A 21,813-nucleotide genomic window follows, 5' to 3' on the forward strand; every position below is an offset into this window, starting at 1 on the left:
CGGCCATAAACTGTAAATTTTACAGTATAAAACTGTAATTTACAAACAAGAAAATTTGAATGTAAACCAGTAAATTCAACAATGCACACTGCTATTAAAATCTGTTTTGTACCTTTAACATACTGACAACCACCATAATAATGCAGCTGGTAAAAGAGAAAGCCACATGAAGAATCAAAGCTCATCACAAGTAGCTTCGCCACAAGCAGAAGCATATACTAATATATAGAAGGTGCACAGAGTCATTCATGCAAACACAAAACACCATCATGGTAACACACATGATACTTAAATAATGCATTCAACTTCCATTAAACAACAGAAGACATAACATAAAGCCCAAATATACATAACTAATAACAAAAACTATTAAAAAAACATGATTATTTAAACAAAATACTTTCAAATGTGTAGTGTCATGCAGGGAATTCTGGGAATATCAGTTTACAGTTTTTGACTGTAAACTATACATTGATCTGTTAGTTTTACTTCTAAAAAATGTAAAATTAACAGCATTTTACTGTAAAATTACATGAAATGTCTGGTTAGATATTTTACAGTTTTTCCCTGTATATAGTACGAGAACTTACTGTTAATCTATTAACAGTTTTTTTCCGTAACGTTTTTACAAAATTTTACAGTTAAAATTACACTTATTTTTTACAGTGTACTTTTATCTTTGTGGAAAATTACCTTCAGAAGTTTAGTTAGGAAAATTAAATGTTTTTATTGCGGTTATAAATAGCTAAAATAAATAAATGGAAAAGAATATATAAAAACATTAAATACACAAAATACATAAAAAATATTTTAAAAATTCAGTAATATTGTGAAACATCACAAAACAGTTTTCTATTTTAATTCTTCTTAAAACAAGTTATTCCTGTTATGGCAAACATGATCTCTCAGAAAACATTTGAACATGCTGATTTGGAGCTCAAGAAACATTTGTTATTATGATCAACGTTGAAAACAGTTGTGCTGCTTAATATTTTTGTGAAAACTGTTATACATTTTTTTTCAGGATTTTTTTGATGAATTTATCTGAAATGCAAATCTTTTGTAACATTATAAATATCACTTTTGCTCAATTTAATGCATCTTTGTTGAATTTTTTTTTTTCTTTTGAAACCTACTGACCTCAAATTTTTTTAATGGTAGTGTAATTTAAATGTATTATATACAGTATATAATACTAAATTCAGTTATATAACCAAATATACTGGTATTATTTAAAATAAAACAACAATTACTCAAATATAAAATCTTCATTTTGGACACTGGTTACCGAAAACATATGCCACAATGATTATCATCAACTATTAGCAGAATGATTAATATCATAAACATAAACACAGACCTGTTCTTGTTGAACTGGACGGCAAAGTCAGTCATGTGCTGCAGTGCTTTATTGGTGAAGGTCATGTCCATGTACATGTGCCCTTGACGCCGAGAGAAGGTTCCAGATATCTCCAGTCCTTTTGCCTTGACTGCTGGCAACCATACCTTCACAAACCAAAGAAATTAGTCCCCACGGTACCTCCTCTGTTTTACAGTTTTGTTTACTTAATAAATTAAGGCTATGCTCTTCTCTAAGAGGATAACTACAGTCATTCTAAATTGAAGGGCACTTTAATGCAGGAGTCTGACATTCGCTTACACTCACTCACCCAGACACTGCTTACAAGAACTGAGCTGGCATCCAAAAAGAAACAAAATCAGATAAAAAAAAGAGACAAATGAGCACATATATAAGTAGGCACCCAGAGCACCAGGGGAATTGGATAACTCCACAAGGTAGATCATAAAGTACTAATTGTGCTCTGTCCTACTCTACTGATTTACTCTGGCTCTAATGGAGCTCTTATTAATGAAGATGCCTGAGACTTTGTGCCCCCGCGAGCTGTTCTGCACACCTGCATTTATGTAGCACATGAAGTTAATGCTCATGCTGGACAATGAGAACAGACTGAACTTCCTTTCTTGAAAGGCTCTTCATTATGATATAAAAGATCAGAAATGGGTGAGGGGTTATGGTTTAAAGTTAAGTGGTGAGTAGCACTCACAGTTTTAGGTGCCACAAATCCTCCTGTAGCAACGGACATTCCTGAGGACAACTCAAACAGGTCATTGAGGCCGCTGCTGAGAGCAGCAGGTGTAGGAGACGGAGCAAAGGTGTTGGGCACCGATGACGGGATGAAGTTTTGGCCCACCTGCGTGACACAAACATAGAGATCTTAAGATTTCTAACCGCCAAAAGAGCTGAAACTACTCTAGGAAGCGTTTGTGTAACCTTTTAAACCACAGCAACAGGCATTCTTCATGTAGGCAACACCAGTTGTGCAGGATATGAGGAGAATGAATTGTATTTTGATATTAGGGACAAACCACACTACTGATCAAATGTTTGGAATAATTAAGATTTTGCAGGGTTTTTAAAAGATGTCTCCTATGCTCACCAATGCTGCATTTATTTGATCAAAAATACAGTCAAAATATGATATTGTGAAATAATTAATAAATTAATATTTGAATCTAATGGAACTGTTTTCTATTTGAATATATTTTAAAATGCAATTTATTCCTGAGATGTTAAAGCTGAATTTTCAGCATCATTACTCCAGTCTCCAGGGTCATGTGATTCTTTAGAAATTATTCTAATATGCTGATTAGGTGCTCAGTTATTATAAATCATTATTGGTATAAATGAAATAATAAATGATTATTAATCAATGTTGAAAGACAAAAATATTAAGCAGCAAAAATGCTTTTCAACATTGACAATAATGAGAAATGTTTCATTCTGAAGGATCACGTGACACTGAAGACTGGAGTAATGGCTGCTAAAAATTCAGCTCTGCAATCACAGGAATCAAATAATATTTCACAATATTAATATTTTATTTTTGATCAAATAAATGCAGCCTTGATGAGCAAAAGAGACCAAGGAAAAACAAGGCATTTAGGTACCAAAAAAATAAATAAAAAATCACCAGCACTTTAAAGACAAATGACAAAGTAGGTTATGTTAAACAGAAGTCTTTAGAGAAGTTCATCATATCAGGAACATCATATCACCTCAAAGCAGGATGGATTTTTGTGCAAACAAAAAAAGAAACAAAGCAGAACACAGCTAGGTGTCTACACTAGACAGGCTATTAAGAATCATATAAATAGCACACAACATGTTGAGTGCGGACAGACGGATACGAGCGGAGAGAGAGAGGAGCTCACTTACTGCAGGACTGCCCCCAACACCTCCTCCCAGATCTCCCCCGAGCTACAACAGAGAACAGAAGACCCATTTCCAGGCCAGCAAACAACATGAGAGAGACAGAGAGACACGTCCAGGATCCATTATTAACAGAGTTTTCCTGTTTACAAAGGAAATGTCATCACAAACAACTTTTAAAACCTGCTATGTTGTACTTTTTGTTTTGCCAGTTGCTAAAATCAACCTGAAAATGTAATCTATGAGACACCCGCTGCCATTAATTCAGCAGTGGACTAAGACTGAGATGAGTGAAGCTGCAGGAAGGAAGAGTTGAGTGGTGCTCCTGCATTACAGAGTTATTGTTGCTGAATCCCCATGATGGTTAGCACTGAAGCTTAGCAGTGATTTCATAGGCTGAAAGCAACAATTCAGCTTTTTTTCAGCGTGTTAGCAAAAGTTGTGGAATTGAAGGAAAAACAGATTTGTGAGTGAACTGCACTGGTGAAAATCCTGAAATACTGAAAAAAAAAAAACCCACAAGACTTGAACAATATGACAAAATGTCACTATGTCCATAACATGAGATAAATATTGCTATTAGAGCTATTTTACTGTAAAATAACAAATGAATAAGAAAAATATTATAAAAGCAGAGCAAGACTTTTTTTTTATCCATTGATATTAATTGGACTGTGGAAATGTTTTATATAACGGGTGTAGAGATTTGGTGATAGCAGCAACGAATTAAAAATGTTTCAGTGGACCAAAGTATTACATTTTGATGAAAGACAAATATTTCTTTTTGTTTGGAATAAAGTTTACCAATGCATCCTGCACAATAATACTATAAATGTGCATTTAGAAAGTAAACAGGGTCTTTGAATTTATGATGACTAAAGCTATGTTGTGGAATTGAAGGAAAAACAGATTTGTGAGTGAACTGCACTGGTGAAAATCCTGAAATACTGAAAAAAAAAAATCCACAAGACTTGAACAATATGACAAAATGTCACTATGTCCATAACATGAGATAAATATTGCTATTAGAGCGATTTTACTGTAAAATAACAAATGAATAAGAAAAATATTATAAAAGCAGAGCAAGACTTTTTTTTATCCATTGATATTAATTGGACTGTGGAAATGTTTTATATAACGGGTGTAGAGATTTGGTGATAGCAGCAACGAATGAAAAATGTTTCAGTGGACCAAAGTATTACATTTTGATGAAAGACAAATATTTCTTTTTGTTTGGAATAAAGTTTACCAATGCATCCTGCACAATAATACTATAAATGTGCATTTAGAAAGTAAACAGGGTCTTTGAATTTATGATGACTAAAGCTATTTAAATTCCTTCTCTCAGTCCACATTCCTCTTTCTGACCTTCAGCCGTACAGTCACCCTGATTTTCTCAGTGAGGAAATGAGCAAGATTAAACAACCCTACAGCTTCACACTCAGCAGGACACAAATCACAAGCTGAGCTGTAAAGTGCAACAAGCAACGTTTAGGGTTTGGGAGAAGTGGATGGTTGTGTCAAATGCAAATATTCTTAACCAAATCTCAACGGAGAGAAAAAAAATAAAACACTGGGTTTTCTGAGTCATAATGTTATTCAGATTAGACATAGACTTAGTGCCCCAGACCTGCTAAATGTCAATGTAAATCTGTTATGAGATAAGACTGCGAGTTTAAAAATGCACCCCTTCGGGTGCTGAGTCTGCAGCGTTCGTCTCTTTGAAACACTCACGACCTTGAGCAGTCAAGATGCTTCTGCAGACTGTTCAATGTTTAACATTCCTCAGCTCTGAACACCGTCTTCTTGACGAGGATGACGAACACATTGGTATTTTATTGGAATGACTCATTTAGTCAGCAGAAGCATATTCATTGTGAATACAAACCTTTGTGCAAGTGTTAAAGCTGTGAGATGTGACCAGGTTTAACAATTAGGTGGAAAGGAAAAAGAAAATCACTGCCAATTTGTTTGACAATCCATTCTAAATCTTGTACACTCCTGAAATTTTGTTGGATTCCATGTCCATTTAGAGAACATAAAAGGTCATTACATTCAGCATTAGGAGTCAGTGGCAGACCCAATAAGAATTATTACACCAGAACAAAACATAACTCTCAGTTAGGCATGAGCAAAACGAAAACATTTTTGAGTCATGAGTTGCCTGAGTGAATAGCTGGGTGATCAGCCTCAAAGTAGCTCTGAATAATTAGTAGCTCTCAGGTTCATCTAATATGTTAAGAGCTGTTTGCATAAAACACGTTCTTGTGTAGAGCTAGAAGGAACAGAACACAGGAGCGGAACGCATCTCTTGACAGGTTTTACAAGCTTTGTCAACCCTAACTTCAAATTGCAGTAGGAAACTCATAAATATGACGCAATGGCCAAGGACGTCTGTCTGAATGGCTGTAGTGGTGTTGCTTTATGGAGAATGAATTTAAAGACACAACCACTCCTGTATAGTGCAGATTTACTGTTTAGCAAACTGTTGAAGAGCTGAAGCATGCCAATTTAAGCACAGGAAAAACAGAAACAAATTATATAAAACAATTATAATAATACACTACCATTTAAAAGTTTGGGGTCAGTAAGATTTGTTTTAAGAAATTAATGTTTTTATTCAACAAAGACGGTATTACATTTAAATTAAATTACATTAAACTGATCAAAAGTGACAGTAAAAGTGACTTTTACACTGTTATAAATTATTTCAATTTCTAATAATTGCTGTTCATTTGAATTTTCTATTCATGAAAGAATCCTTCACAAAGAAAAGATTCATCACCGTTTCCACAGAAGTATCCAGCAGCACAACTGTTTAAAACATTAATAATAATATAAAGACATGTTTCTTGAGCACCAAATCAACATATTAGAATGATTTCTGAAGGATCATGTGACACTGAAGTACTGCTGAAAATTCAGCCTTGCATTAAAAGGAATAAATTACATTTTATAATATATATTAAGATAGAAAACTGTTACTAATAATGTATCAATGTTTCAAATATTACTGTTTTTGCTTTACTTCTATTTTTGATCAAATAAATGCAGCTTTGTGAGCATAAAAGACGTATTTGAAAAACATTTAAAAGAAAATAAAAATTCTCACCAACCCCAAACTGTATGTATAAGAGAATAAATCTAGATAGGTGACTAGTCTGTCAATCTTTGTGACCCATCTTAACATTATATTATCTATTATATACGTATGTCATATCTTGCCTGGGGCACAAGAACCAGCACCTCAACTTTTCCCACCTCTGAATACTGATTTAACTGCTGGTCAAGTCTCACAACCTGTGTTTTGTCATTTTGTGGAGGAGTGGTTCATAAGGAGTATCACTGAGCAGTGAAACTCAATTATGAGAATATCAGTAGTCTAGAGACGGGATTGCAAAACCTTTCCTTACAGTCCTGTTCAACACGTCTTCAGCTAGAACAGCATCTTCACACAGCAAGTGGCATTGTGTTTCTATCCTGGTTTGTATAGGGCACCCGTGCAAAGCTCTGACATAGTTACTCCTCCAATTTGGGAGATAATAAAATGCTTTACACGTGCCATGCTGGAGATGGCTGCTTGACAAATCCAATTATTCACAAGGAGTAGAAAATAGGCTTTTTGTGGCTCCAGGAAAAAAATGAACAAATTGCTTCTGGATGTGAAGATCCTGGCATATACATGCAATATTTCCCATAACATTCATTAAAGGGACAGATCACCCAAAAATGAAAGTCCTGTCAAAATTTATTCACCCTCATGTCATTCCAGACAGTACAATTTTCTTTAGTGGAGCACAAAAGAAGGTATTTTGCTGAACGAAGGGAAGATGGTTAATTTTTAAAGCTCTCAATTCAAAGCCTGACAAAGTCCGATTGGGGTCGAAATGTTGCAATTCATTCAATTAAAATTCTTAGGGTGCAAAAATAACAGTGTGTCTGTCTTTTTGCATATAACTTTTAAAGCTCAACACAACAGCCATCATTAACTGTCATTGCACTGTAAAAATTATTTTTCAAAGTTGCAAATAAAAGATTAGTATGGAGTAATTGGAGTATGTGTCACTAGAAAATACCATTTTAGCCTTTCATATTTTATTCAATGTGTTAGGGTAATTACAGGTTATACCAAATTTTTCAGTATATGGAAAAGAGCAGTTAAGACATTCAGTAAAATATCTTCACTTGAGTTCCACTGAAGAAAGTGACATAAGGGTGAGTAAATTATGACACTGGGTTGAGCTATTCCTTGTAAATAATATGTGAATATGGTTACACTTTATTTTAAGGTGGTGATGTTATAATGTAATTACACAAATAAGTACATATACTTACTATGGGGTTATGTTTAGATCCTTGTAATAATACATAATTTATTATTAACTTGTAGTACTATAGCACATGTAACTGCACCTTAAAATGAAAAGTTATCATAAATATTAAAATAAATGTTAATATTAAACTACAATCGTATGGTTTTGTGAATGTTTCGATTTCTCAGTGTGTTCATTTTACTCTGTCCTTTTAGAGAACATGAACATTGAGATTTGCACACATCCTGACCAAAAATGTTAAATCTTTTCTTTACTTCCCTCAGGAACTGTGCATGTGTGTGTTGAGTGGAAGATTTTATGTGGGTTGATGACTGTGTATAAGACGGCAAGACATTTAGCCCTGGGGTTCTGGTGCTGCGGTTGAGCTCTGCTTCGGAGTCAGAACACTTCATATACCACAGCCTCTCCACTTCAACACATGCACGTCCTGCAGCTACGCCATGATCAGTGCTCAAAACAATATTAAAGGGGCCATATTTTACAATTATGCAGCTTGTTATTTTTACCCTGAATCCACCAATAATGTTAGTCAAGGTTTTTTGCACCAAAAATGTTGCAGTTTAGTTTCAAATGTACATTTTTCACTCTCTCTCTGACCCTCTGAATTAAACTAATGCTGCAACTGTACCTTTAAATTTTATTTGTAAATGATCTCTGCTATGATTGGATAACCTAAATATACCGTACCATATAGAAGTAAATTTGGGTAATCACAGGTTAACATGCTCCAGTTTGTGTCAGAGTACAGTGGGTTCCAAAGGTCTAAAAGTATGGGATTTAAAAACAAATTAAGGCCGAGAGGCACACAGAGAGGCACCTTTTTAAAAAAGAAAATCTATTGTCAGTGAGCATTCTGCGTGCTGTTCATGCGCACTTTATGCGATGTCATTCGCATTTTTTTTTTTCCATTGTCCAATCGAATGAATGGAGAGGCGGGCCTTCTCTTGTGGTGACAGGTGTTTATAGCTGCTTGGAATGTCTGGAGACTGCAATGATGGAGGAGAAACTCTTGGTGGCTGTCGCAGGTTACCCCATAGCTGTATTTTTTTTTTTTTCGTTTTCTGCTAATATGACAGTTTACTTAACAGCAAACCAAAGATTTTAGAGCGCTTGTGCAATAATCCTTGATTAGACTGACAGGACAGCTGATTCGGTGGTTCCCTAGCAACATAAAAACTGCAGCATACTGCTTAAATTTAAAAAAAAAAAGTAAACCAAAGAAGGCAGTGCGGTGCTCCTTGCATTTTCAAATCTGAAAAATGCGTTCTGTCTGATCGGGGCCTTACACTTGATAATAAACATTATGAAATTAAGAAATATTTCTGATTCTGCAATTTTGTGTCACTAAGCAAATAATTAAATGTACAGATGTTCAGATTGTTCTTGCTTCCATTGAATCTCAAGATGCTCTTGGAATCATCTCAAATCAAAGCAAAAGAGGGACAAACCAAATACTAAAATGTTCTGAAATTCATGTTCATTTTTTGTTCAAATTGTTATACTGTATACTGATAACATTATTTGCATTGAAAAGGACAGGCATGTCATAGTGACACTTTTGGACCCACTGTATATCTACATAGTACAATCAAACTCTTATCAACAAAAGGGCAAAAAAAAACTGTTTTCTATTATATGCACACCTAAAACTGCATTTAGTCGTGATCAGCCTTGAGTTTCCCCGCATCATATTTCAAGTTTGGATTTGCAGTACTGGGCAGAATTCAGCACTGTGTCAATAAATGATGAGCGTTTGATTGAAAGTCAGAGCGCTTATGCAATCACATTCCCTTTCCAGTTAAGAAGCTCTAACCTCGCTGCTGTTTCACCCTGCAATTCTTCACTTTGCTGTTCACTGTCATCAGGCAGAAGCTTGTGAGACGTGGTGGTCATGGTAACGAGTGTGGTTACCGCTCAAAGGTGAAATACACTGCTGCAATCATCTCAAGCTTAGTGGAATACCCTATAGCCTCTAAACCACACCTGCACCAGTGAACACGCTATCCAGGCTGAACTCAAGCCGCAGAGAAACTAGTGAGCTTAAAAAACAAACACTGGTCACTCTAAAAGGGCGTTATAAAAGATCCACCAACAGAAACAGACAATTATAAGACGAGAACACGCACCAAACTGTCCAGACCACCTCCGAGGAGATCCACAGCGCCTATCTGCATGGAAGACCCCTGTGGCACGTTGACGGGGGGACCGAGGTCCAAATTAAGCAGGTCTCCCAGAAGGTCACCCTGAGATGGAATGACTTGGGGTTGATCGATAGAAGCAGTCGGGCCGGCACTGACTGGACTCTCCCCAGTGTCGATACTACAAAAGAATGATAACACACACTGAGATGGGCAACACTAAGTGAACAAAGGATTTTTCATTGTTCTAGTGGAGTGCGGACAACGTTGGGTCTGTTTGGCACTACTTTCGATGAGTCCCCCCATTGTATTACGGGACTGAGACTGATTCAGACATCCTTTTTCGAAAAACAGAGAATCTCACATAGAGATGAAACAACATGAGCCATTTTTAGCCAGTGAAATGTTCAAGACGTTTAGCCGTCTCAGTACCTGCCATGCTGGATGGGCAGATGTTTGCGGTGAATGCCGTGGCTTCCTTCCACAAAGGCATTGGGGGGTTTGTGGTAGACGGAGGCCAGTGAGCCGATGTGGCAGATGAGCTCGTCCAACAGGGTGGGCTCGATCAGATCTGTTTCCTCTGAAATCAAAGGCTTCTCAGACAGCACAACCTCTTTAGCGGTCACAGGGTCGGTGGACAGCAGGCGCCAGTATATGTAGCCGCGATCACGCAGGTCAGGGTTATCAGAGTCCTGAGGAGATGAAGAAAAAAAAAAACAGTGTGACTCGAGAGGAAACGTAACACTGACAGCCAGACGCTGAGCTCCTTTTGAGATTTGACACTATTATCCATCATGCTGTTAGAAAAACACTGTTGTATGCAATGAGCATAAGTTTGCAATTTTCTTTCATTACAAATATATTCAAAAAAATTAATCTTTATCTGACTGATATACAGTGCATATGCACTTGTTAACTGTATTTTTGATATGTAGGGTCAAGCACTAAAGGCCAAACAAATCATTTTCAGCTGCTAATATCAGCACCTTTCCATCTCACCTGAGTGGCCAGACTGAGCACTTGCTGAACCAGCTCCTGAGTCTCTGAGGGCTTCTTCAGGAACAGCTTCACTATGGCTGTTAGCAGAGTCAACTGGACCTGAAAGCAACAATAAAGTGGATACTGAATCAGATCCCTGCTTTTACACAAACTAAATGCTGTATACAAAACACAAACCATAACAGAAACACCCAAACAAAACAAAAAACACCACACACACACAAAAAAAAACCCTAACCAAATAAACCAAACAACAATATCAAACCTGAGTGCTTTCATCATGGAAGCCCTCAAGGAAACTCTCCAGGAGCTCATCAGCGTTGTCGATACGCTCGGCATATTCGCCGACAATCCAGATCATGGCAGCTCGAGCATCTGGCTCATCCAGAGAGTCCAGGTTTTCACACAGAGTAGCAATTATGCTCTCATACCTGCACAGACAACAGAGAGGTGTTTTAGCTGCCCATTAGTTACATGTTCTTTCATTCCACATTAGTTTACAAACTAAGGCTACGTTTACACGACAACGATGCAGTCAAAAACAGAAACGTTTTTCCCTTGCGTTTTTAAAAAGTTTCACGTATACACGACAATGTTTTCAAAACGATTCGCATTTTTATCTGCGAAAATGGCCAAAAACGCTGTATTACGTATGCCAGGCCAGTAGTTGGCACTGTCACCTTGTTAGTAAACAGTACCTGTAGGGAAGTGACGATTATATGTTGTATATGATGCATCTCCACTGTTGGTTGTAATATTGGTGAAGCAAATCCACACTTTGCTGAAGAAGCGTTAGCAAACTCTTGAGCAGCAACAACAGTACCATATACTCTGCCATTGTTGTGTACATTTGTTCGGGCTTGCCTTTAAAATCAACACATACTGCGCATGTCTACATACCCAACACGTACTATGCACGTGCATGACGTCACCGTTTTCAAAGATTCCCGTATTGGGTGTTTACACGGAAACGACAACGGGGCCGTTTTCAAAAACTTGCACTTTGAAACCTGTTTTCAAAAATATGCGTTTTCAGTCCCCAAAACGTCGTTGTCGTGTAAACGAACAGTCAAAACGCATAAAAAGTTTCCCCGTTTTTGGATGAAAACATTGTCGTGTAAATGGCCCCTAATATATACTCAGTTCCAAAACCTAGTGTGCGGCGTACACAGGTCGGCTCCTCACATGAAGACTGTTCCAAAAAGTGGGTTCCTTAATAATGCTAAGATACCACATTTTAGTCTAATTCTAGGGCAGCACAGAATGTACACTTTACAGAAACTGCAATCCCAGAAAACATTGTGACAAGCTCAGTGAAAAGACAAGCATGATTTCATTCAGTACTAAAAGTTTACAAAAAAAAATTCATATGAGAGCTATGAACTGACTTGTTGGGGTATTTGCGGAAGATGTCCCTAATGACCACAATGGCCTCTTGCACGACGTAATTGACTTTAGTCTGGATGAGGTCCAGCAGGGTGCTAACACAGCGCTCAGCTGATTGCTGTACACACAGATATAAGAGAAAACTCAGTCACAGCTATACATTACAATGACAAAACTCATCACAGCACTACAGCACTTGATCCATGGTACACAATGAAAAAAGCAATATAGAAAAGAAAATTCTATATTGCTTATAGAAAAGAAGAGATTTTAAGACATTTCTCTATGGAATGAGGTGACATACATACAGATAGAGCTGAATAACATACCTCCACTTTGATGGCACAACGGCCGATGGCTCGAACGGCTTTCCGAACAAAGTCTACATCCACTTCAGTAGCATACTCTTTCAGTTCAGCCAGTACCTACAGAAATTAACATCATTTTAAATGGATTTCTATAGAAACTAATCATACTTCAGAATGAAGTAAATGAAAGGCTGAATGACCTCACAACGTTATAAGCTTGGGGGGAAAGTTCGGGAAGAGTCTGATGTTAACATCTAACAAATGGACATGTTTGTGGGGGAAATAGCTAAATGACTTAATACAAGTAAATGGAAAAACAGCAAAGAGGTCTATTAGAATGAAATGTAACAAAGTAATTTGTCATCAGATGCAGTGTAAGCAGAGCTGTCATTTTACACGAGGCAGCTCAGAGCTTAATGGGCTTAAGCATGTGTTTTTTGCTAAACACAATGACAAACCATCACTGAATAGAAAGTGTAAGGGACCATATTCATTTTAGGCACAATTCTGAGTAATATGCAATTAGGAGAAATTGACAGTGCCGCTTTACCGAAGATTAATTTGTTATCTTTGCAATGCAATGTGCAATATAAAAAAAGTGTACATATGTAGGTCTTGCATACTCATACAAAAAGACATGTACATTGTACATTAACTAATGTTGCATTTTTATGTAACATTCAGTCGAACATTTAATTTTTCATTTGAAATAAAGTGATACATTTTCCTGTTACTGAAATCTAAATCTCAGATTACTGCTGCCAATGTCCTAGCTACATTTTTTTGCTAGGATCACAGGTAATTTAGGACAGAGCCGATCTATGAGAGAGAGAGAGATCGCTATATTTACATAAATGACAGTGTGATCGCTATATTTACATAAATGACAGTGAAAATCATTGAAGATAATGATCTTATTAATGCAGATTTAATTAGAGTTAGAGAAATAGCTCTATTTTTTTTAAACGTTTAAAGTCGTGGATTAGCTGGCTGCTTCTGCCTACTAATGAAAAGCACTGGCTACAAGATAAATGTGTGTGATTTCTTTTGCAACTACAGAACTACAGATTCTTAAATGCTCAAACTTACTTTGTTTACTTCACACCATGATCATAATCATGAGATACAGTTTTCTTGTTGAATATCCTGTTCACATTGTCTTTAAAGTAGTGCTGTCAAACAATCAATCGCATCCAAAATAAAAGTTTTTGTTTACATAATACGTGTGTTTGTACTGTGTATATTTATTATGTATATATAAATACACACACATGTATATATTTAAGAAAAATATGTTTTGTTTATATATAAAATATTTATATATAATATAAATGATATATGAGTATAAATATATATACACATGTAAATATTTGTAAAATATATACGTATGTTTGTGTGTATTTATATATACATAATACATATACATAATAAATATTATGTAAACAAAAACTTTTATTTTGGATGCGATTAATCACGATTAATCATTTGACAGCACTACTTTAAAGCTAAGAGTCAAACATCGTTTGAAATACCTGGGCAATGTTGGCATGAGAGGCCAGGCGGATCATGATGTCCAGTTTCTCCAGTTTGACGTAGATGGGGTCATTGTACTTGACAAAGAACACTTTGATCTCTTGCTTTAAAATCTCAGGCCTGCAGGTAGAGAGAGCGATCACCATTTGATCAAAACATTTAGAATACCTATGCAAACAGACAGCTGGACAATATTGCCATCTAGTGACAATACAGAATGTGCTCATGTGTAAAGACACTGAGTGATTAGCACAACTCTTAAACTAGTGCCACAGAAAACAACTAATAAGACTGAAAAATAAGGACAGCAGTCGAACCGTTTCTGCACAATAAGGTTTATGTTCCTCAAGGCCACATATTGAACCTCAGGTTCCCCAGACAACAGCGTGACGAGGGGAGGAGAGAGCTTCTTCAGAAGAGTGTTGTAGTAATCAGAGTCTTTGGGCAGGAGCTCCAGAAACTTCATCAGTACCTTCACCGCTGACAGCACCACAGCCGAGTTAGCATGAGAGAGACGTGGGGTTACACGCTCACAGATACTAAAAGAGACAGAAGCGAGTTCAGAAAGATGCTCTGGCATTTGATACTGAATAGGTTTACTATTTTTTTTCCCCAGAAAAATAACTTGATATTTTCACAATATTGACACAACTCCTGCCAAAATTGTTCATCATTAGATTGAACATGGAGGACAAAACCCCTATTAATCCTGCTACAAATGGATTTAAGTTTTCAACCTTGGATTTGGATCATTTTAAAATGTTTCAATAAAGTTGGCATGAAATGGAACAGAATGGAATATAAAGTGTGATGTACTTCAAGGTTCTGTCCTGGGTCCTATTTGATTTAATCTTAATGTTACTTTCATCTGACATTTTGAGAAAAAAAACTATATACTTAATTCTTATAGCTAGTTATAGCAAATTTCACCACGTGATTTCAGCCATCCTGACAACATTGACATATGGGTATAACAAAAATATAATTTTCTCTGAGGGCAAACATTCGGACAAAGAAACAATGTGTTTTGTTCAAATATTGATTTAATCAAACCCTGCATTAAAAACCAATTTCTCCTGTTTGATCTTTCCATGAATTTCCTGTTATAATCTATGCAGCAACTCATAAGCACTTTGTATGGTCTGTATTGAACTGTTATTCATGCTGCTATATAAATTACATATGAATTCTATGAATAGAATCAAAGAAGTGCTATAGCTAAAAAAAAGGCATTTTCTCTCAGAGGCTTATCCCCCAACAAATCTGTTTATCTCTTAATTACAGTCTGAAAAGGAAAATATCTAACATGTGAATAAAATCTCAGCTCTAACGAAATATCATCTTAAAATAAGCTTGTGAGGAATTTAAATTAATGGTAACATACGCTCACTCTGAAGTAGCACTAATTTTAAAAAAAAAACTGTAATGTTATCATATGCCTGGTCTATGTAATTAATCTTCTTTGACAAGCACAAGTACAAGAATCAGCTTGTTGAGATGTACTGGCTAGAAAACTGCTCTGACACGCCTGTCAATGCTGACAACACAGGCTTTTTAAAGCTTCTAATCCACTTCAGGTTTTTTTGTAATGCAAATTCATAGTAGCAGGAGAAAAAAAAAAACTGTAATCTACAAATCTGCTTCAGACCATTAAAGAGAGCTTAAGACCATTAAAGAGACACAGTTTTCCTAAAATTTTAGATGCTGGTTGCCACATTTACATCAAAACTAAAAAAGGTTGACAGTTGCCTACCTGCATCTGTGCGTCTCTCCAGTAGGCTATTTAATCTATTTATTTATTTATAAAGTCGAAGAATTTTGTGTCATCCTGAATGTTTGTACATGTGTACAATCTCACAAACCAAAATAATAGACATGATTTTCTCAGGCCACATGTAAAATCATATGAATTATTATAAAGATTATTAAAATGAATATGTATGGATGACAGTTGATGACCGTTCACCAATGTTTCCAAATTCTCTACACCAGGTCCAAACGAAATGTAAAGTATGTACAAACTGAAAACATTAAATACTTTTGTGATCTATTTCCATTTGTTATTTTCAAAAGAGAAATACTGTCATGGATGTTTACAGAGCAGAGGTCACCTTTTTAAAATTCCAATAGGAGAGATGGACTTTTCTTTGTCTTTTGTTTATTATTATTTTGTGCTGTATTGTTGGTTACTGTGTTATTTCTGTTTCAAAACCAGCAAAAAAAAATAACACTTTAATATCTAAAGAGTGTTCATGTGATTTTATACATTAGTAATGTTGTGAAATGAATAAATGCATAATAATTGCCATAATCGTAAAACCGTGATTATTCCTCAGACAATAATCGTACCAACAAAATCTATAATCATTGCATCCCTAGCGCCCATCCATAAAAAAAGTGTCTCACACAGCTCCGGGGGGTGAACAAAGGCATCCTGTAGTGAATCAATGCGTTTTTGTAAGAAAAATAACCTGAACGTAATAATAATAATTTAAAATAATTAAAACATAATAATCACTTTAATCTAGCTTGCGCCAACAGTCCTACACGGAAGCAGCTCCGGGCGGATGATGTATGAGGTCGGCTTTCAAATGCTCATGAAGTGACTCTCAGAGCAGTTCTGGAGATGTTGTTCATGTATCTATGTCCTCATTAGTGAGATGGCAGACATTAATATCACCGCAAGCTTCACGCACGCTTCAGTACGAGTAGTAAACAAAACCGCGCATCTGTGCCATTCATTAACACATAGACACGCAGAATTCATATTTAAATAGTCGTTTTGCGGCTTAATATTCACAAATAGTGGGAGTGTGCTCACTTGTGTGTGTGAATCGGAGCGGAACTCCGCTGTACGCGATGCAGAGAGCGCGACCATGTAATGTAGAGACAGAAATGACATGTCGTCGTGTAAATAAGAGGGCCGCCCCCCTAATATAATGGCAGGGGAAACACTGCTATTTTAAATTTTAACTAGGTATGAAAAATGTGCTATATAAATAAATTTAGCCTTGGCTAAAGGGTATAAAACACGTGGAGAAATTCATATCTTGCTGATACAACATAAGATACAAAAAATAAAAACTGATTCGCTCTCCATAATCTCCATAAACCTGTAGAGACAAAGAAACACATTGACTACGAGGATTATTATCCGCCCTCACCTCTGGGCCTCACGCTCGTCTTTGGGGTTGTAGTTGGAGAGACAGTCCAGGATGAAGATCTGGCCCCACTCAGTGCATTCGTTGAGGGCCGTCAGGAGCTTATTGATGTTTTGAGGATTCAGGTCCAGAAGGTTGCTGTTGGGATGAGACTCACTGATCTCAGACAGAGCAGCAACTGCATTAGCCACAACCTACGACAAAATCAGATATTAGTAAAGTATTATGAATGGGGAAGTATGCATACAGGACAATTAGATCAAAAGTATCTAACCATAGGGTTGGAGTCAGCAATCAGGTCCCTGAGAGAATCCAAGAAGCCCTGGTCCTCCACCATCTGGGCGTTGATGTCATGTAGTTTGGCCACACACACTGCTGCGGTCTTCCTCACATAGGGGTCTTCATCCTTCAGACACTTTCGCAGAGGCTCACACAGGTACTCAGTGATCTTGTCCACACGGATACAGCCCATTGTACGCACAGCCAGAGCTCGGATCAGAGGGTTTGGATCCTCACAGTCCTAAAAAAAGAAAGAACAACTTCAGACCTCCTGGTGGAATTCCACAAAAATAAAAAGTCAATGTATTGTACAGTGAAGTCCAAATTTGAACCAAACTTTAACAGCAATTCTTACCTTGACAAAGCTGTTAACGGCCATGATGGCCATGTCAGGTTGACTCTTGGCATAGTTCATAAGGTACAGGTAAACCAGTTTCTTCAGCTCCAGGTTATCAGTCTGCATGCAGTTTACCACATCTGGAAACAAGGAACTAAAGAAGCAGGTAAAAAGGTATTAGCTTAAAGGGGTCACATGATGTGGCTAAAAAGAACATTATTTTGTGTATTTGGTGTAATGAAATATGTTTATGCGGTTTAAGGTAAAAAAAAAACACATTATTTTCCACATACTGTACATTATTGATTCTCCTCAATGCCCCACCTTTCTGAAACGCACCGATTTTTACAAAGCTCATCGGTCTGAAAAGCGAGGTGTGCTCTGATTGGCCAGCTATCCAGTGCGCTGTGATTGGCCGAATACCTCAAGCGTGTGATGGAAATGTTACGCCCCTTACCATATTGTGATGCCTTGTCCCGGCCGGAGCGAAGAGACAAAAACATTAAAACCCATTATAAACGAGGCATTCGTTGCATCCAGTGGGGACATAATTACGGATTATAATGACTTATACTGTCTTTTTACGCGCTGCATTGCATCGCACCACGTAAACATAAAACCATGTCTGCATTTGTGATCGGAGAAATGACAAACTACAAACGACAAACTACAAAGGCCAAACAAAGTAGTTTCACTTTCACAACGAAACACAGCGTCACACATGGCGGGTTAGAGTGAGCGGAGGACAGAGGCCTAGAGTGAGTGGAGGACGGAGGGCTTGTGGCAACCACATGTGACGACCCCGGGCTGGACTCCGCTTCGTCCACGGTGAAAGCCGATCCGGCGATCCACAGCATGAAGTTGATGTATTTCATTAGCGACCAGCACGGATCAGCTCCAGGCATGACGAAGCGATATCGTCCTCTTTTGGAAGGCCAAACAAAGTAGTTTCAATTCACAATGAAACACACAGCGCCTTCCACACGCCCACGTGGTCCACCTGTCACTCAAGTGGCCATGCCCTTAATTATGCAGAACTTTAAGGCTTAATATAATTTAAACGGATGAGTTATAAAACTTTAACACTTTTTGTTGCCGCTTGGTTAGAACGAGCCGTTTTAGGTAGGAGTGGTTGACTCTTTGGATTTGAGACTTTAGTCTTTGCAACTTTACAGATCTTCTTTATGCACCAAGAGCTTGTAACACTCCAAAGAGAAAGGAAAAATTTAAATCGCATCATATGACCCCCTTTAAACTGATGCCTTGTTCTATTTATGACGTACTGACACAAAGTTAAAATGATTTGCGATCATTTGCTTTGTCGCAACCAGTGTAGAGCTGTTGCGGCGCGACGCGACAACTGTAGCGTCCGGTATAGACACGGTGAGTGAAGCCGAGAGCAAGATAAGCTTTGTCATATTTTCTGCATTTAGCTTTTGAATGACCAGCACCTCCCTGGGTCAGCGCGACTTCATCTATGGCTTTCTCTTCCCTTTCACAAACCCAATCCATCTCCCATTCTAAATTACGTCCTTTGGTTGTTTACCGTTTTATTTATTTTCTTTTTCTGCTGATGGCCCACGCCCCCCCTGCAATACTCGTGTGCCCCACACTTTGAGAACCACTGGCCCTTAAATCATCTTTTATACAATATGGGCAGTAAGACTGCATATTTGATTGTGTAATGATGATAAGCGAGTCAAAGAACCTGACATCCTTGCCCACTGTCATGGCTGCAATGACTTTCTTCACTGCCTCTTTTCTCTTTTCCTTCTTCTCATTGTTCAGCTCGGCCTTCAGCTCAAAGATTTCACCTGAAACAGAGAGTAATATGATCAGTGCTCATCTGATCTGAGGTATTCAGAGGCTGAAACGAGTTCTATTCACAATTATTTTACACACTAGCACACTATATTTAGTCAAAATAAACTTTTCCAACAGATTCTTAAGATATTTATCTGTCCTTTTAGTTTTTAAGATAGAATCTCAACAATATTGATTAAAATATTAAAATTCTAGACTTGTCACATCATCATAATTTTTGTAACTGTATGATATCTGCATTCAAACTGGTTATATCGTTGCCATAGGATCATTTTCACTGTGCAATTGCCTAAGGCAGGACATCTGGTTTCTAAACTTTACCTTTTATTAATTTTTTTAAAGATTTTTTTGTTGTTGCCATTTTTAAATGACAAAAAGCAAAGTGGGAGAGAGAGAAGGGGGCGAGATCAGGAAAGGTTCATGAGTCGGGACTCGAACTGGGGACGCCCGAAGCACAACGGCGCGATATGTCGGCGCACTGCCATGAGGCTATTGGTGCAGACATAAAATTTTGATTTTAATTAATTAATTCATTTAAACTAAAAATTCAAATGACGCTGAAAATAAAGGTAATAAAAATATGAATATTAATATACACCCTTTAAGGATTAGTTCAACCCAAAAAAGAAGGAAACGTGCAGTTGCGTGTCAAAGTGCCTGTATGCAAACCACAAAGATCAAGGTACTGCGCGTGTGTCAGAAAAGAGTGTGCAAACAGAGGCATCATGCCCATTCAAACCAAGGCGGTGTAAGACTTGAAGAACCTCAGACACTTTGATCTTCTGAGATACGGACAATATACAAACACAGTGTATTAACATATAGGCATCTGTTTCCACATCTCACTGAGAGAAAATGCGGGAAAACTCCTTTCTCACCTATTTATTTGTTCCTTTTCATCCACTTCCTTCCCTTCACTCAGCTCACTCACTCAGGATGGTCAATAGCATAATATAATGTTCTACATGAATGCAAGTGATATTCACAGTCATGCTTGGTATCATTTGAATCGTCTCAGGGCGACTGGTACAATGGGCTCAATCTTACAAGAAGTAGACTAAAAGGTAACACAGATCCTAAGAGTTTAGAGAGATGATTGCTTACTGTAGAGGGTGTGTCATCTCCCAGTGTCTTTCATGCAAATTACCATCTGTCCCCAAAAGGTGTAAACTCTCCAAGTCTAGGACTTGATCAATGCAAATTCCAATTGTTAGTTCCTGTCTTCATTTGGAGGATGTTTGTCTTGGTCGGAGTACTTAAGGAAATGTTGCAAGAAGATCAGGGCGCTTCTGTAGTCAGATGAGCCCATAGTGTGGAGTGTGTTCAAATGTATTTTCCTGAAGTCAGGTATGCATCTTTTACTCTTGGATATTTTCTTTGAGAATTTGATGTCTTATATTGATTTGATATCTCCGATTTGACTATGTAATTGGCATAATACATATTTACTTGACTAATAATAAATTGTTACATTTGATTTTATTCTTTCTTACTCTGAAATTATTTTCTCAAGTAGATTAAGTGAATGCGTATGTTTCTGCAAATCTGCGTCCAGGGTTAAGTGCATACAAGATCTCAGGTTAGATGGAGCATGGGGCACATCAGGTGAGATTCTAGATTTCTGACAAACTGCTTGACTTTAGTTAAGTTGTTATGCAGTTGCATTAACTATGGGGGGCAAGACAAAATACTATTGGAGTACTGGCAAGCATGGTTCGGCATACTTCATAGTACTAGCCATAAAATTTAGCAATTGTAAATGGTTTGTGTGTTGGTAAGAAATTTTTTATTTAGTGTTGTGCTCAGATTATTACCTAAACGATAGATAAAAACAAGATGTGTTTTTTATAATACTGATTAGGCGTCCATACAGATAATTCCCATACCGCTTATAATATACTGGGTCACGTGTGTGCTGGATGATTACTGATGTACAGCGGGGTGATCATATCGGAGTAAAGAGGTTAGGGGAACGTTATAATAACGTTCTGGGAACCAAAAACTAACGTTAGGGGAACGTTAGATTAACGTTAGAATAACGTTCTGGGAACCAAAAACTAACATTCTGGGAATGTTAGATTTACGTTAGAATAACGTTCTGGGAACCAAAAACTAACGTTCTGGGAATGTTAGATTAACGTTAGAATAACATTCTGGAAACCAAAAACTAACGTTCTGGGAATGTTAGATTTACGTTAGAATAACGTTCTGGGAACCAAAAACTAACATTCTGGGAATGTTAGATTTACGTTAGAATAACGTTCTGGGAACCAAAAACTAAC

General features: G+C 37.2%; 1 protein-coding gene across 1 annotated transcript in view; it reads right to left on the reverse strand.

Moving 5' to 3' along the window:
• The window catches only part of ap2b1 (adaptor related protein complex 2 subunit beta 1), a 35,899-nt gene extending 15,472 nt beyond the window's left edge, over positions 1-20,427 (reverse strand). Inside the window, exons 1-16 of the mRNA XM_016275555.1 lie at positions 20,410-20,427; positions 19,416-19,521; positions 17,726-17,861; positions 17,366-17,611; positions 17,095-17,285; positions 14,248-14,469; positions 13,930-14,050; positions 12,419-12,514; positions 12,092-12,207; positions 10,969-11,134; positions 10,704-10,802; positions 10,137-10,396; positions 9,693-9,885; positions 3,239-3,280; positions 2,067-2,213; positions 1,361-1,506 (exon numbers count right to left, since the gene is read on the reverse strand). Of these exons, the coding sequence (XP_016131041.1) occupies positions 1,361-1,506; positions 2,067-2,213; positions 3,239-3,280; positions 9,693-9,885; positions 10,137-10,396; positions 10,704-10,802; positions 10,969-11,134; positions 12,092-12,207; positions 12,419-12,514; positions 13,930-14,050; positions 14,248-14,469; positions 17,095-17,285; positions 17,366-17,611; positions 17,726-17,861; positions 19,416-19,438 (2,204 nt within the window). The 5' untranslated portion in view covers positions 19,439-19,521; positions 20,410-20,427. The remainder of the gene's footprint in view (positions 1-1,360; positions 1,507-2,066; positions 2,214-3,238; positions 3,281-9,692; positions 9,886-10,136; positions 10,397-10,703; positions 10,803-10,968; positions 11,135-12,091; positions 12,208-12,418; positions 12,515-13,929; positions 14,051-14,247; positions 14,470-17,094; positions 17,286-17,365; positions 17,612-17,725; positions 17,862-19,415; positions 19,522-20,409) is intronic.
• Positions 20,428-21,813: the final 1,386 nt, after the last annotated feature.

The sequence above is a fragment of the Sinocyclocheilus grahami genome, unplaced genomic scaffold, assembly GCF_001515645.1.
Source record: "Sinocyclocheilus grahami isolate Dianchi unplaced genomic scaffold, SAMN03320097.WGS_v1.1 scaffold95.1, whole genome shotgun sequence".
Lineage (NCBI taxonomy): Eukaryota > Metazoa > Chordata > Actinopteri > Cypriniformes > Cyprinidae > Sinocyclocheilus > Sinocyclocheilus grahami.